The sequence below is a fragment of the Sander lucioperca genome, chromosome 22 (assembly GCF_008315115.2).
Source record: "Sander lucioperca isolate FBNREF2018 chromosome 22, SLUC_FBN_1.2, whole genome shotgun sequence".
Taxonomy (NCBI): domain Eukaryota; kingdom Metazoa; phylum Chordata; class Actinopteri; order Perciformes; family Percidae; genus Sander; species Sander lucioperca.
In genome coordinates, this window is record NC_050194.1 from 17,400,530 (window position 1) to 17,418,873 (window position 18,344).

Here is an 18,344-nt window from a genome sequence, read left to right on the forward strand (position 1 = left end):
GAAAACGGAGGTACCTAAAATGGAGGATTGGGTCAAAGTAATATATAACATTTACAGGATGGAAAAGCTGACTTTCTTAGTTAGACTAGAATCTGATAAATTTAAGAATTTCTGGAGTAATTGGGTTGATTTTGTAACACCATTGAGAACAGACTTTATTTGGTAAAAACTTCGTATCTTATAGATCCCCTTGGTTCTTGCTACAAATTTTGACTGTTCAATTGTTCATAAGATTGTGTTAGGCATTATCCTTCACCAGGAGAGAAAGGTTTTTACAAGAGGGGAATGAAAATGTGGACTGAAGTGAAAAATGTACTAATTTCGAGTTTACTGAGTTTTGTGTTTAACTGTGAATTTTTGTCTATTTGTGTTTTTGATCCCTGAGTGAAATATTTGTATGTTTTGTATACGTGGAAAACATATATGTGAGATGTTAAATGCTAATGGGACAATGCTGAATGGAATCAATTAAAAAAAAGAAAAGAAAAAAAAAGAAAAAGAAACAGGTTGTTGTAAAAAACGTTATTATTGTTTTGCTTGATTTGCTAAATTCTACGATTGCTAAGGAACTTTTTTCTGACTTTTTGGGGGTTTTATGTGGACCCAACTGTAAGTGAGAAAGCTCTATGAGAAATGCAATAATACAGTCAAAGATATTTGACTTTTTCTCTTAAATAAAAGCATGTCGATAAAACTTACATGTCTGGCCCTTGATGTGATTCTCATTTTTTCAGTCTGGCTCTTAGTGAAATTGAGTTTGACACCTCTGTTTTAGGGCTTCAGAGGGTAAATGAGACACCTATGAGATTTTTGGTGGAGTATTCCCTTTAAATGTACATTGAACATGAGAAAGAGTAAAGGATTATTTAGGCAACAAGTGAATATTTACATCGTTCGACAGTTTAGTGTAAGATTGTGATTACTCTGATGTATTTTGGCCAATGCGTAACGTATGCATTTACAGTATACGTCTCAAAACAGTCAAGTATTTTTCCCAAATGCCATGGGATACCAATTATTGAATTAATCAAAAGTCCCTAGACATTGAAGTACGGGAATTAAGGGCTTTGTAACTGTATTCTCTGATAAGCACTGATTGCTTTGTGGATTGAGGACGTTATTGCTTTCCTTTTCGTGTTCCAGTGTGCCGATCTCATGAGCCACAGCACAAACTGTAACTGAAGTCACTGAAAGGTGACTGAATCTCAGTAGTTTCTACAAGATGAAATACTTTTTATTTTTCAGTGACCTCAGTGAAGATCAGGCAGCTAAACATTAGTTCCCTCGTAACCCTGAGGGAGATATGGAAAGAGCCAATGCAGCATTTGTTTTAGCTGCCTTTTCATTGTCCTTGAACCTCAGAGTATGAGACTGCAAAACCAGGTCATGAGTGGTGACTTACCGTTAGGCATCCCATCAGGCTTTGCTCAAAGGGGCGCTGGAAGGCTCGGGGGTCACCACACCAGTCCAGCAACTCGGTTGCTGCTGTTTGGAAATTTGCTGGATTTTGTAAGTGCTGGAGGGGAAAAAAGGGAAAGATAGGGGAATAAGTTAGAGTCCAAGGACATTCAAGGATCACTACAAAGCAGAATAGAGATTTTTTTTTTATATCAAGTTACCCATTTATTGATTTATTGGTGAGTAAAATGGATCAATATACTATATCAAGATGTTAAGGCAGTGGATAAATACTGAATCTGGTCTGCTTTATTAAAAGTTGTGCATTGGCAATTTAGTCATTAGGTATTAAACACTAATACTAATCGACATAAACTACAATTTAAATACAAAATACATTTGCTCATCTCCAAACATTCGGTTTCCTTTAATAAAAGGTTTTTACACCTACTTTTAAAAATAAACTAAATTACTTCTATATCTACATCCATCAGAAGATATGTGGAGGATATGATTGAACTTAGTTTGCTGCCTCCCTGAACCTTGGATAAAAGATAGAAAATTGACGGATGGATTGTGAGAGAAAAATTCCCTTGTCACTACAACAGGGGCCATGCCATAAACATAATGAATAATTAAAAGCACTCACATTGGCAGCATTTTTACGACCACATTTCCCAAAATTTATCTTATTACACTTTAGATCACTTGTGTTGTAGGTTTAAAGTATTAATGCACAGGGCTACAGGGGTATATGCCCATTAGAGTCATGCTGCTGCTTCACTCTCCCCAGGTTTCTGTAGCACTGCCTTGCCACTGAGTGCAATAAATCTCCCTGTATGGCTGCATGCATAGCCGAGGAAGCCCTTATTTCACCAGCCGGCCCTGAGCTGTACTGTGACTTTATCTGACAACAGACTCCTTGACCTACAGGTACCCCTTTATGGCACTGGAGCCAGCAGCCCGCTCACTAACCCTGTTGTCTGTCTTGCTGTGTAGCAGCAAAATAAACTGCAAAAATGGGCCACTCTGGGTCGCCCAACTGGACTCCCTATCAGTCATTCTTCTCTGAAAGCTTTGAAACCTTAATATGACTCACTTTATACATAGAAGAGCAGACACACCACATCCACTCGGCACTAATCTTTTATCTTTGGAGAGATAATGCGCACAAGCCTTTGCAGTGCACTTGTACAAACCAGAAACAAATGGACTCCCACTCCATAGCATCAAAGGTAAATACAGAGGTTTGTCAGCTTAAAGTGAATGGCTGACTTCTTAACAAGTCTGTGTGCTTTGATTTCACTGTCAGGGAGAAAAGGAGAAGAGGAAGTGACAGCAGTAAAGTCCCTACATCACAGTGCTTTTTGCTTGTTTGTTCTTTAGGGGGCAGCAGAGGTCAGGATTTGATAAGGCAGCTTTCATATCAATTTACAAAGCTGGCGTTTGACAAGGGGCCGGATGAAACCAGTCTTGTTTGTTTTGTGTTCTGTCTGAGATTGTTCCCCACTCTACCTACGTGTCTTTGTTTTGGGAGACTAGGACGAGACGTAGTGGGGTTGCTGAGTATGTAAATTCTACTAGTGGATAAAGTCTCCTGGAGAAACACACATCCACAGATGCTAAATTTAGATGAGTCTGGAAGCTAGACAACACACGCAATCAGCGCACCAAGGATGGAAAGGGGGAGGAGAGAGAATATGTAGAGGGGAGGAGAAAAAAACACACCACCAACACTCGGGCTTGAAGTGATTACTGTTCTTTGCACTCAGAACAATTGGTCCCACCAGTGTGGCTGTCACATGGAGAGCTTGGCAATGCCACACCACAGATGTTCCCCCTACTCGGCCAAAAACCACCAATCAAACCTAAACTAGTGGCCAAGAGACCCCTCACTCCCCCCTATCCTCGTCCCCTGGGTGAGAATGATCCTCCAACATTTACACTCCAGTAAAAGCTCGGCTCAGTTCGAGGGAAACAAAGACGTACAGGACTCGCAGTGTCCTGAGAATACAGCTTTCTTCAGATACAATCATCCTCTGTAGTCACGTCTGGAAACAACATGATCTGCACATCTGCAGCTAAACTGAATGTGACAGCGCACACAAACTGGCAAAGACTCGCATCCATTTCAAAATCACAGCTTTTGGTTATGCTGCTGTTGTTATTAAGCGATGCCCCAGAGCACTGAAAACATATTAATAGAGACAATTAACCCTGAAAAGAACACAGTCACATACAGAAACAGCCAGTGCAGCAGCAGTACAGAGAGGGTTGTCATCCAGATTATTTTGATTTATTGACACTTACAGTTTGAGGAAGTGCTCCTGCCGCGAGAGGAGAGTTCATAGTTTCCGCCAAACCCCTGTACGAATCACTGAGTGGAGAGTCTGACAGCAAACTGGCTTCCCCACAGTGAGGGAAAAAATACGCTTTCTGAAATATATACCAGCAGTATCACGGAGCCCATGTTCCCCAAAGTGTGCAATTTGAGGATGCGAGAGGAAAACAAACTGCCAGTGAGAACCTGTGTTTGGCAGTGAAATCAGATAACTGTTTTTATGTATCTTTTTTAAAACATCCTCGTCTGTTTGGAGGTTAAACAAGTGAATATATTTATTTTGCTATTAAAAGTTGTTCCCTTGAGGTATTTAGCGCCACCTGCACACATAAGAAAACAAACACTATCTGTGTTGTTTACCTTTTCCATATTAAGTAAAAATTCGGGGCAACAAATATTTCAGTATTGATTCATCTGCTGATCCTTTTTTTGATTGATCAATTAAGCTTTGAAATGTCCAAAATTAGTGAAAATTGGCTATTGCAATTCCTCCGTCATTAACCACCACTGTTTATCTAGTAGTAAGTATTCACATACTTTCTTAACACTAATGTCAAACAATGCAGAAGTAAACTAGACAACACATTTACAGATTTTAGATATCAAAATGATTGTATCGAGGTGAAAAAATATGCATGTTTTCATAGTTTATGAACAGTTTGGTTAAGTTATTGTTTATAAATCACATTATTGCAATTTCACAACAGGACGGTAATTTAAAAATTACCACCGTAATGATTTCTGATTTAACTTTTCAAGAGTGATTCAATCAGGCTGACAGATTCCAATTTCCTCTACTTTATCATCATGCTCAGCAGTAATTTATCATTTGAGCAACAAAATCAATTTGTTCCCCTGTCCGCTGCTCTGGCTGGGAGTATTCAGACAGACATGTCACATCTTCCAGAAAACAACAACACAATGGAGGAGGCTTCATTTATATTCCTGCTCCACGTCTGTACTGCCTTCGAGATGCCAAATTTCAGCATGTGCACACTTTCAATTAAAGCAAACAGCTGGATTGGTTTACAATATTTTCTTAATTATTTTAATGGCTTGGATATTGGACAATGGGGAGCAGGGGGAGAAGATAGTGAGTTAATTGTTCTGATCTCCCCTGATGATCATCTTTGTGCAGGGAGGAGAATGGACGGCCGGCTGAATGGGCTCACTGCTAGTCTAATTGGCAGGACATAAATGGTATTTATTATGCGGGTCTTCCAAACCCTGATTGTCTGCGGCACAAAGCTGCCTCTATTAGCATGGTGCTGGCTCTTACTGGTTAGTTTGAAATGACCCAGCGCTTAACCATTTATTAGATGGACTGGAGGCCTCCTTGTATGCCATGGATCTCTCTAATTGGTATGTTTACCCATGTGCTGCTTCCCCGGCCGCTAACATTGGGATGTGCTTGTTTAAATTTTTGCCTTGCGGGGATTAATACATTTAACCCCGCAGCATTTGAATTGTTTACACTTTTGTGTTAGATGGATTCAAATCCCTTTTCCTGTTCTGTGCCTTTACAGAATAATTCATTAGCTATTAGGAATACAGTGCATTAATAGAATCCAATTTCACCTCCCATACAACTAAAGAAGGAGGGGACATTGAATATTTAATATCCTGCTGTGAAGGAGGTAACCAGACTGCAGACTGCTTGAGTGTTTACCTCTCTCTACTTTATTACTCAAGGACATCAAAGCTTGTCTCAACACATAGGGGCTTCCCTCTGTTTGCTCCCTAAACTCTCGCCCTGTCTTGCTATCTGCCTCACCTTGTCTCTTTCTCAGTAATGGCTGGGAAGTCCCTGCCGAGGGTAAAACAATTTGCCTTGTCCACAATTGTGTTTAAGTGCAAGGCCCATACATTGTCTCAAAGGCTCTCTGATGTACTTTTCAGGAGGTGGACCACAGCACAGAGCCCATGAACAAAATGGGCCGTCAGTTAAGAAAAGAGATCAAAGGGAGGGAGCCCTGTAGCCTGGGGTTACGCGAGTATGTCGGTTTAATTCTGCCAGAGATTCTTCCCGCAGTAAACGGTGTGGAGATGAGAACAAAAGGACTTGCTGGGAGTCAGCACTGGTGGAGGAAGAAAGAAGGGTGATGATGGGGGAGGGAGGGGAGCCTCCGCTCTTTGACCCCAGTCAGTAACCTGAGTCACACCACAGTCCTGATAGTAAGAGTGAACAGATTAGTCACTTTACTGTGGCCAAACAGGAAAACTAGGGTGCATTCTGGCCATGCTGCGAGTGTGTGTACAGGCAAAAACTTAGAAAAGGGGGTGTAAGCTTCCTACTTTCCTACTAGCCAAACATCCCCAGAAGTCCCACAAATATGAAAATTAAACATCTGTCCATATAAATTGCACTGGTGGAAAATCCATATCCCTGAAATGTCAACTTGTAACTAAGAAAACCTGTTTCAGCTTCCTGGCCATGTTTCTTGTTTTCAGTGAGATAGTTGGAAAGGTCGGTCCTCAGTTTGAAGGGTTATAAACTAACACTTAAACTCAATTTACAAGATGAAATCATCCAAACCGGATTCATACGGATTAGAATTGCCGGTGGTTGTTAACATGCCTCACATCTGTACCAAATTGTGGAAGAAGTAATATCCAACGCACCATCATGGCACTGTACTTACACCTTCAGTCTTTTGCTGCCATGCCTGCTGCCACTCCCCTCACCTGACACTACACTGACAAAAGCCCCATCTCCACCAAGCATCCCCCTGTAGCCTCTGATTCTAGGTTAGGTCAGACGAAGTCAGAGCCCTAATGTCAAATATCAACGCTGTACATAATCTTTGTTTTACACAACAATTCAACCTGCGGCTGACTGAAATTAAGTAAAAGTAGCAATACCACAGTGTATTTTTACACAGTACAAAAATAAAGTTCTGCAATTAAGTATCAAATTATTCAATTAAAAGTAATTCTATTTTTACATTATTTTGTAAGCAGTATATTGTGCATGTTACAGGTAGAGCTGAGTCTGACTACTGCATTATACTTCTACTTACACCAAGATGGCATATTGTCTCGGACAGCTGACACAACACTCACCTGTTTGATACACTGCAGACGGTCATTTGTCTGCTGTATGTGTCTGTCCATCGACGGAATCGAGTTCATGTTGATTGTCCCTCTTCGGCCTCTACCTGCCAGCCATTAAACTGGAGCGTTCTGCAACAGAAACACAGACACGTGTTAAAGCTCGCCTCTTCCCAGGGAAGCTGCCAATCCCATCACCACCAGGATATTGCAGTTTAGTGTGTACATCTGTGTTTGTGAGTGTGTGGTGCTGTGTGAACTGAGCAGGGAGATATTGATTTGGCAGGTGACAAGCACCTCAGAGAGCCCAAAGGATGACATTCCTCTCAGCTCCTTGACACCCTTAACAAGCCCTCGCAGTTGTCCCCGAACACTGCCATACACCTTCAGAGAGGACACACTGGATGGCTTAGAGAGGATGTCTGACCATGTTTAAAGCACCGCGGGGAGAAAATGAACAGAGGTGGAGAGACAGAGCCCGCCTCAGAAAACTGCATGAAACCCTTCCATCCTGGCCTGTGAGAACATTAACTTGGCATGTGGTTCTCTGTTTACATTACTTAGCCATTATGTAATCTTTGGTTAACAATTATCTGTACTCTGGGCCCAGACATGCTCTACATTTCATTTCTCCCTCCTCCTCCCACCGCTCTCCAGCTACATAAGAGTTCCTCTAACAAAACGCCTTACAGCGCACTATTGATTTTGGAGTAGCAGCTTATGGAAAACCTCTTCTTCTCTTTATCTTTTTTTCCAGAGAAATAATTTTTCACGGAAGGCAAACAATGGCGCTGGGATCCGACATGCTACATAACATTATCACAAGTTAAAAAGTATTACAAGCTACATTAAAGGTTATCAATTTTGCCCTTGGGGGTCTGATTTAATGTTGCATTTAACATCAAATAAATATGACACTCATGGTGTCGGCTATAACTCATAGTGACCTGCAGTTTCAAGTGGAGGGGGGAGTGAATTAACAAGCACATATATGGGTGGTGGTGGACAGCGTATCCCTCCATCTTCTCCCCCTTAACTCCTCCTTTATCTCATCCTGTGTCAGTCTTGCCTTCTTGCTACTGCAGGGACATCTCTTACTGCGGTGCATCATCTCTCACTCAAACACTTGCCCCCATCACTCAGACCCCTCCCACCCCCACGCCATCTTTCTCCATTACCATCACACACTGAGAAATTTCACTGCACAAAGTAGCGGTGAGATGAGGGAGAGAGAGAAAAAGGGAGAGAGAGAGGAGGCAGCATGCTGCACCATACTGATAATGCTCACTTAGGGGTCTCTAGCTGGATTTAACAGTAGGGCCAGTAATCTACTCCACTAGTCAGCTAAAGAGCTTTTATGCTACCTATTGGAGCTGCTCATGCCTGTACTTGAGAGGAGAGAATGGCACACTAGTGCATTCCTCTCCATAAATTAGAAAGCTCATAAAAAAAGAGAGTTCTTCCATTCCGACTCTCTTTGCAGATGGAAAGTATTTGTTTGTTGACATTTTGAAAGTCACATAGACAGACATTTGAGACTTGAGGGAGGTCTGGGCTCACTATTTGAACACCTTTATGACTTGGCAGGAGTTTGGGGTGTAAATGTGGTAATTTGAAGGCATTTGGGAGCAGGACTTAACAAACCTGACTCAATATATTCATTCTCTAATAAGAAATATCCTGATTTCAAGCGACTTTCTGGGTAAAAAGATTAAAATACATTGAATACATGAATTCAAAATGCATTCACACCACCAGTACTAGCATATAAAAATAAACTCTTTTTTTTCAATGAAGACATCCTGAATGTCACACAAGAGAAAAAGCATCACCCATAGGCGATGATATATGTTCATGCACTGACTTTCTTTAGCTACATCCATCTGGTGTTTGCTTCTATAACACTCCCCTCAGTCCCCTCTCTGTGCCAGCTGATAGTGAGCTGATCCTTGGCGAGGGATGGCCCTGGACCATCGTGCCCCTCAGCCACCAGCAGGTGTCTCCCTGGCCCTTCAAAGGCCTGGCTAGTGGCACAAAGAAGGCGGAGCGGTATTGCTTTAAGCCTTTACAAGCTCTACAAATCCTCAGCTGCTGCTTCCTAACAGGGCCCACTCAGCCCGGCACTGCCTGTCTGACCTTGTGGTTATTGATGAGCGAGTCGACCTGCTCTCTCTGTCTCTCTTCCCTTGGCTCTCTCTCTCCACTCTTTTTCTCTTGATGTCATCCCTCTTACCTCCAACAGTGAGTTAAAATGAGGGGAAAGAAAGAGGCAGGGCTGCCATTCACCACCCATGCTTTATTCTGTTAAACACACATTGTAATGATACTTATGACCTCCCCGCATTGTAAAGCCTGGGTCCACATATTTACATTTATTTTCTTCCCAAGATCATTTTTAACAGTATGAGATGGCAGCATTGGGGACTAATTTAATTTTCAGATATTCACTTGTTCTAATTAAACACTATTCCTTTGTTATATCTTTAATGACTAACAAGAGACAAATTAAAGATTAAACCCGCGATGCTGTGGAGATATGACAACAGATGCAATTATGAGCCTTCACCCTATTTACAGGCTCTTTTCTATCTTACAGATGTTATCATTTATTATTTTCTCTGCGCCATTATCTAATATGAACCTTTTTACCATGATTCAGCTAGTTAGCCCAGAAGTGTGTGAGAGGAAATCGGTGCCGAGACATGCGTTACTTGAGCTTAATTTACTAAATTGCACGGCAGGCGTTACGGCGTTACACAACAAGTTGAGAGCTGTGGATTCCTGCACAACAAAAGACACATGGGGGGGATTGGAGGTGGGATGGAGTGGGAGGGGAGAGGAGGGAGACCCACTTTCCTTCCCTATTCAAGGGGGAGCTAAAATATATGTATTGAGTGGGAGGTGTAATAAAACGAAACGGGTGAGGAGATGCAGGCTGGGAACAAATATGAAAAGCAGTGGAGGATGGCGGCAAGGTGATGGAGCACCACCGGAGGATTGGATGAAATTATCTCTTTATAATCAGGGGGCTTCTGCATGGCTGCCTCCTCCATTGCCCAGTGACAGATGAGGCCTACCTCTTCAAATGGGCTTTTCACACTGCTATCAGCCCACCTCTAGGGTAAAACAATGTTTTTCTTTCCCCCTGTACCACCACTTTAGAAGCTTTGTTTCCACACGGCACCCTGCGGAGGACAGGATTGTCTCCCGTCAGGTTGTGTCCACGTTTGTCTCATTACGTGATCATGTTACATAAGTGTACCTTGAAAAGAGATGCAGATTTAAATTTGATGACAAAACTGTGCCACGGCGGAGACTGGAAGATGGTAACGCTAAATAATAGTGAATGAAGACACTAAAGTGGAACGTTATCTCCAGTAAGTAAGAGAGATTGCTTTTTGAACTGTCAGAATCTAAACATTATTTCAGACACCCAAAACCCAACCCTGCATCTTCAAAGAGAGTTTGTAGCCTGTTAATGTAACGTAGACTAGTTGTGGGCCTCTGCTCTGCAGGATGAAAACAGTCTGAGGGGGAGAAGAGTAGACAATTATTAGCTTTATCCCACCATCACAGCAGAACAAATGGATCACGAACCCTCGCCACTTTACACAGTCTCTCAGCTGAGCTGTCATGGCACAGGGAAGTAGTAAACAGATTTAATTTATTCATATAAATGGCTTGTGAACCAAAACAGTCAGGCTACTCTGGGGCCTGGCACAGTGCTGCTAAATGGATTTTTCTATTTTATACAACTTGGGTCTTACGTCTTACGTAGTTTTGGCTATCATTATGATAATATTGTGCTCACCAAAGTAATTGTTAAGATCTGGGAACGTGTTGCCACAACAAAGTCCAACAGGGCAAGATAGTAAGAGGGTGGCTGCAGGAGTAGAAAGACAGCAGGCCATGCTGGCCACCATGCCGACCACCATGCCGACCACACGCACAGATCTTCTCAGCTTCCCCTTGAGTGCTGGACTGGCATCATGATACCATAACAACACCCTCAGTCACTCCTAATGTGCTTAACAACAACACTACAGGCAGGGTGTTACACCTCTGCAGAGCAGTGTGAAACACCCCCCTCAACCAATACACACATACACACATACACACACACGCACACATACACACACACTAATCGAAAGCTCAAAGTACTGCTGACACTATTAAAACTGAACAAGGTGGCCTAAGCGGAGAAATCAGCATCACTCTCGCACCTCATGGGGACACATTGAGACGCACTGCTCAAGGTGATCTGGTCTCCGTGTGTTGACTATTGTAGGTGAATTAGGCAATAAAGGGCTAATCAGCGCAATCACTGACTAGGGCTCGGCTGTTTGCGGCACTTGCTTAAGGGTGATAAAGATGAGGGAGGAGGAAGCATCTCTTCACCCCTATGATTTTAATAAGCTTTGATTCTGAGATATGTCTTGTTTTCTTCCGACTGTTGGCCGAGGCCGAGGTGAAAGCTCCCCTTTAATTATCTAAACATTGTAGAGACGCCGTTTTCTTGCTCTGAGGGAGGGGTGTTTAGTTTGGAGAGGGCAGCTCTAGGACTCCAGGTGTCTGCCTGGTTCTCTGCCTGGTAAGTGGCCAGGCAGGCAGCAAGGACAAAGCTGTGTTTTTGTTTGACGGAGGAAAAAGCAGAGAGGGTGGAAATGTGTACGAATCGGCGCCGCTTCCATTGTTGCTTTACAGAATGTGCCATAATCCTTGGCAGGCTCCATCCAGAGCTGGCATGGAGGATAATATGAGCTGCCTCCTGCCTGTCCCACCTCCCTGCTCTACCTCCCCTCAGCCCTTCTCCATCACCTCTTCCTCCCTTCCCCCATTTCTCTGCTGCACACACACATATGGACACACAGCCACTCAAGTGTACACACACACACACACACACACACACACACACACACACGCTCACACCTCCCCACATGGCTTCTTAACAGGCTTGGGAATGGATTTATTTTATTTAATGTGGTTTGGTCTGTAGCTCCAGCGGCAACCATGAGCAAGGGTGGGCTCGCAGTTGTGCCACTCACTCACTCACTCACGCACGCACGCACGCACGCACGCACGCACGCACGCACGCACACACACACACACACACACACACACACACACACCAAGGAGCCCTGCTGTGTTGTCGCTGTTCACTGATCTCTCCCTCTTCCCCTCTGTCTTTCTCCATCTCCCATTCTCCCTCCAACTCACTTCACTCCCTCTCTCTGTCTCACGCAGACCCACATTCACTCCCTCCCTCCCGTCCTGCCCTCTCACTTTTTTTTCATGACAGCTCACATAAGCAAGCCTCCTGGATTCCTCCGGGAGCCCCACGTTCAGTACACAGAGATTGTTCAGCCATCAGGCACATCTGCAGCGTGATTAGAAAAGCAAAGGGAGCATGGTGGTGGGGGCAGCAGGGCGGGGAGGTTGAAGCCCCCACCCTTGCTGCTACACCCCCCCCCCAGCAGCAGCAGCAGAAAAAGAAAACAGAGCGTTGGGGATCATAGAGAGGCCTAAGCAATATCTCCTCTCTAACCAAGTGTAACGTTTCACCAAGTCTCAGAGGCCGATCGCCGCCCGCAATGAAAAAAAAGAAAGGACAAAGGCAGATGGGGGCCAGTCTCTCTTCACCACCAAGCCCCCACCCTCCAACTCGCCTGGCTACCAGAGCAAGCAAAAGGAGAAAAGATGGTCCTACATCCCACATGCAAACATGAGGAGCATCGCTGTGGTTTCTCCCTCTCCTGTTTGCCCTCTAACACCTCCTCCAAACAGCAACTCTTTTAATTTCCTTCCACCCTTACGCTAATAACAGGGGAGGGGAGTGGGGGGGGGGGGGGGGTCAAATCCCCCGGGGTGCTGGAGGCAGCACAGATGAGCCACATGACTGTGTGTCGCCCCACCAAAAAAAGAAGAGCAGTGTGGAGCTAACAGCTAGCCAGCTAGCCCCGCGCTCTCTGGTGCTCTATCAGCCTCACTGCTCGCTGCCAAGCTCCCCTCTCTGCTCTGCAATCCTTCAGGAATTTTCGAGGCATGTGATGATGATGATGATGATGATGATGAAACCAGCGAGCCAAAGTGTAAACCTGCACTGACTGTTGCAATATGAGGTGAATTTGCACACAATATCTCACAAAGAAAGCCATCACGACAACCCTCAGCCCCTAGAAACACTTGGCCTTAAAAATTGCCTTTGATTGTGAGCACAGAGGAAAAGTCAAAGAGGCATTTTATTTCCATTTCGGTGAGTGATATTGTTGCCATGTAGGTGCGGACACTGCTTTAGACAACTTGTGAGCGAGTGTTTCTCCCCCCCCTTTCTCTGCTTTCTTTTTTTTCTTGCCAGTCTCTGGGTTTATTATGCATTCTGCTCATGTGTCCCTCCTGTGAGTGGCTGTTCATTTTCCACATACCACGCTTAATCCGGCCAGCTAAAACTTTGAAATAGCGGGAGCCGCAGACGCAGCCGCTACCCAGGAGGAGCCATTATGAGGTCTGGGAGAGAGAGACTGATAGTGCTGGGGGGAGGAGTGACAGGCGGGCTGCAAGATACATGGGAAGGAATTCAAAGAAGGCTGAAAGCAGAATACGAGGGTGTGCATGTTTGTGTGTTCACTGTCTTGCAAGTATATACGGTGTGCAGGTAGTGGTGATGTGTCAGGGGCAGTTGTGTGTGTGTGTGTGTGTGTGTGTGTGTGTGTGTGTTTGCTGGCTTGTGTGTGTGTTTGATGGGGTTATTGGTGGGCAGGGGGATGGACCTGCTTGTCTCTTTATTGTGCCAGTGACCTTTGGCCTTTTGTGACTGAGTGAATGGGAGGAGAGAGACGCAGAGAGTGAGAGGGATAGTTTTTAAATAGTGCATGAGCTCAACCTGTCAGACACTGATGGACAGCAGCAACATGAGCTTTCTGTTTCACCGAGGACGCCTGCGAAGACATACCATCAAACTGTCTGCCAGCAATCATAATGACTACTAACATCTCTACTTTAAAATTTCACAAGAGTTTCTGTATCTTGGCTTACTGTCATCATCTATCATCTATCCATTATTGTTTTGATTTGTCAAGTAATTGTTTAATCTCTATCATGTCTAAAACAAATATATTAAAACAAGATTAGAATTAACAGTTTTCCTCTTACAAATGAAAAGTTGAATTCAGAGGCAATCAAATACACCACTGCTAAATTCAAAACACTCAGGGTTTTTTGCTGCTACAGCCTTATTTGGTCTGGTATGACCAGTAGCTTATGGTGGGTAATGTTAGCAAACTTTAGCTTGATGTACTGTAGCTATGTAACGAATGTTATAGAGTCTGCTACTAGGACCAATGTTCAGCCAAAGTTACAAAGTCTCACTTTTAAATGAATGTTTCATTATAAACATTAGTTGTCAATGTTTCTATTGATCAACTAATCAATCGGCTTTCAGGAGATTCATATTCCATTAACTTTGCTCATACCACAGGAGCAAATACCCACAATGTCCACTCTTTTCATTAACTTGTGTCTAAACTTTGAATCCTCTCCTACACTCCACAGACCTGCATTATGATCCTCTAACTGGCATGGCTCATAAAGTTCAAATATCAGCAGATTGTTTGATAACCTTGCTGAGCGGACAGATACTGTGTTAACAGCTTGCTCGTATCTGCAGCCACCGGTCCCTCTAGGGAGAACCCTCTCATTCCACAAATGTGCTCAATTAAAAAGAGCAGAGTGCTTAGAGAGGGGCAGCGAGGGGCCATTCCCTGCGCCTGTTTGATCTGGATTTCCTAATTGGTCAATGACAACACATTACCAGACAGGCGGACGCTTGATCCGCAGAGAGGAGGCTTTTGACTGCAGCGCTTTGGCCTCTCTTACCTTCCCTTCCCTTAATACACTCACCGTCCTACAGGCCCCGTCCGTGACCAGGCAGAGTGTGTCTGTAATCAAGTGTGTGTGTACGTAAAGGAGGGGTGGGGTGATTTAGAGGTTAGGTAGCACAGGCTCCCGTATATATATGTCACAAATCTTCCTCGTGGAGCTATGGGACACACACACACACACACACACACACACACACACACACACACACAAGCATGTGATGAATTCCATGCAACAGACAGACCTCTACCTCCCGTCTTCGGCCTTTGATCGGGTCCACACCTCGCCGCTTGCACCGCTCTAATTTGCCAGAGATCGCAGGCAGCCATGTTTTGATTGCCATTGTGTAAATGAATCGGGAAGACTCTCATCTCACATGTGGCTATGAAGAATGCCAATGTGTGTGGGGAGAAAAATGAGATTCTCCAGGGGAGTAGACTTAGCAGACTCCTCAATTAAACAGTGAAGACATTTATTCAATATTTTATTTTGTGCACATCTTCGTGGATGCCACCTAAATTATTTAATTCAATGTATATTATTCACCCATCCTACTGTGTGATGCTTTGTGAAGTTGCTAAAGCATAACAAAAAACTGAAGGCAAGCCAAAGAGGATGTAAGTAGTCTCAGTGATGCGGATCACATGTTTGTAGAACAGTATGTCTCATTTTATATAATCTTACAGCGAGCTAAAAATAGCATCCATGAATATTGAATGCTAGGACAGAGGAGGTGTTATGCAATTCAAGACTTACGCTGTCAAATGGACCGATAACAGCCCCGTCCTCTCACACTCATATATACACAAAAAACATCACATAATCTCTTTCATACACGCTAAAGAAAATAAATGGCTTGCACAAATGCTTTATAATGTGAAGAGCTGTTTATTTATACCATTGTGTGTCATCAAAGGGTTCTTTAAGCTTATTTGAACATTTGAACAACAAACTGACACGTCACTCAATAAATTAAGCAATGGTGGGCTAGAGAGGTTTGTTTCGCCATGTCATTTTTATTCTAGTATATACTGTATATCCAATATGTAACTGTATAAAGCAGAGAAAAGCAGCAAATTCTTAAATTTGAGAAGCTGAAACCAGCAAATATTTGGCAAATGATGATTAATGAGCAATTAAGGACTAATCCCTTTGAAGTTTAAGCGCACGTTAACCTTACTATTGAAGAAGAGAGGACCTTTCTACCTGTGGATCGATGCCTTGTATAATATTGTTATTTTGTATGTGTTTTTAGCTACAACCCATCTCTAGCTGCTGGCAAACAACAGAGCTCCACATCATCCATCAGGGAAGTTGAGGTAGCTTGACAGGTGAACATAAACAATGCTGCCTGCAGTAGCATTTCTAGAAGTGTATGGGACGCACGCACACACACACACACGCACACACACACACACACACACACACACACACACACACACACACACACAGCTAAAGACACACACATAAACAGACAGACCGACGGAGAGGGAAAGTGTGAGAGGCAGAGAGACACTGAGGGAGAGAAAGAACAACGTACTGGATCAGAGAGGAGGAAATGAATGCTGCAGGAAACGGGAAAAGAGGAGAAATTCCGTATACTCCTGTTTTAGCCCCCGAAAACTGCTGAACCATCAGCAATTACAGGCTGGCTGGGTCATGAATCTCTCTCTGCAGTGGTCTGCTCTCTCTCTGCTGGGTGATACTGCAGAGGTGTGCGGCCTTTTAGTTACCTGGCCGGCAATAAATACACATAAAAAACAACATGACGCTGCTGCATGATCGCTGACTATTGTTAATACTCTGCAAATCAAATTGACACTTTGCATCTTCTTTTCCATGACTGCGAAGTTTACGCTGTCAGGAGCAAGCTGATATGCAAAGCATATGTTGTTTTTACAGACGCACAGGTGAGCGTGATCCATGAGCAGCAGACCGTACGGGCTGTCACAGTGATACAGTACAAGCAGCCATGGGACAAAGGCGAGGGGAGCGCATGCACATACGTCAGGACACAAGTAGAAAGTGCTGAGCATATAATTAGCTAATCCAGTAGAAAGCACAGATAGGCAGTCACTTAATTAAAATGATTAATTAAGGGCAATAAAAAAACGTCCTTCTTTCAAAACTGCTGTCTATAATTACAAGTGAGTCTGTCTTCTCTGTGGCAGAGGGCTTCAATACGTGTGTACGTTTGCATGTGAATGTGTTTGTGTGCACGTGCGTGATTGGTGTATCTCGATGAGAAGGAGGGAGAGAAGTCAGTTTCTGCGGCTCATTCAGCGTTAGGATCCTCGACTAATGAGATTAGTCAATAATGGATTGAAAGCAAGCAGCTTCCCCTCCCCGACACAATGGCCAGAGAGGCTGCCCTGTCAGCGACACATCCTCCACTGGTCGATACTCTCTCTCACACACACACACACACACACACACACACACACACACACACACACACACACACACTTAGAAACACATCCAAACAACAGGGGCGACCTTTTTAACATACAAATTGTGTTATAATATCGAGCGCCGCCTGTTTGAGACAGTGCTACGTGCCTTACAGGCCGCAGACAATTTCCCTGGGATTTAAATTCAAATTGGGAGTATATCTAGTCTTGATCTACAGAAAAAATGGATATTGTAGACGTCACGCAGGGACTTTTTGAAAGCCCTAGATCTCTTTCATCGCATGAATGAACGTTTCGTAGAAAACACCAAGAGAAAAGAGTCCCGCTCGATCCTCCACCCAGGAAGGACAAACAAGTCTTGAGAGTTGAGAACTCTTCTCTTGTCGGATAAACAAAGACATGAAACGGGCTTTAAGGCCAGCTACAGCATAAACAGAGATCTTTTCAAACGTGTGAACAACCTGTTCGCAAGGGGAAAAATAAGCCTTGCACAAACAAGACGCAGCAGTGTGCAGAACCTTAATGCATTTACAATAGTAAGTCTTAAGAGAAGCTTTAAATCACCAAAAAACACCAGAACTCAATTGCTTTCTTGCATTCATGTTGGAGATCAGAAATCTGCTGTTGCAATTTGCTCTGAATGACACTAGCAGTCTATAAGCGCCATAGCCTTTTCTTGCCCTGGGTTTCGACTGTCCTCTGATTGCTAGAGCTTGTTGTGGCTGCACACAGCCTGAGCAGAAGACCTGCAAATACTACTCAGGGCTGGAAAAACACGATATAAGATAAGGCAGTAAATGACTAATTGAATACTATAACTATTTTAGTCAACATTATCTATCGTTGAGTGCTCTATTAACAAAACTAAATACAAACTGAATACAGTAAGTAGCAAGAGTAAGTAAGACGACTGCATTAGAGTGACGCATTCGTATCACAGAAATTTGCATATCATTTTAAATTCTTTTGATAGACTACCATTGTTATGGAAAGCATGTTAAACAATGTCATCATTATGTGTTATTTGCTCGGTTGATATAAATGTATATAAATGCAGGAAACAATATTCAGTGTTAACCAAACCCACACACCCTTGTCTGCAAGTGTCTATGTCAGATCCTATTTAACCCAGTAACATCCAGATTGGCTTGTATGGCACTGAGGTGTGTTGGTGTTCCTGTCAGGCAGCTGGGGTCAGCACCGCGCTGCCAAAGGTCAACCTCCTAGTAATTTGTTTTACCACTGCCTCATCACAATCCAAACACAAG

General features: G+C 43.5%; 1 protein-coding gene across 5 annotated transcripts in view; it reads right to left on the reverse strand.

Moving 5' to 3' along the window:
- LOC116061113 (zinc finger MIZ domain-containing protein 1-like) overlaps positions 1–18,344 on the reverse strand; it is a 109,802-nt gene that overhangs the window by 32,449 nt on the left and 59,009 nt on the right. For all 5 annotated transcript variants that reach the window (XM_031315023.2, XM_031315024.2, XM_031315022.2 and 2 more), the window contains exons 3-4: positions 6,803–6,922; positions 1,403–1,516 (exon numbers count right to left, since the gene is read on the reverse strand). In XM_031315023.2, the coding sequence (XP_031170883.1) occupies positions 1,403–1,516; positions 6,803–6,871 (183 nt within the window). In that variant the 5' untranslated portion in view covers positions 6,872–6,922. The remainder of the gene's footprint in view (positions 1–1,402; positions 1,517–6,802; positions 6,923–18,344) is intronic.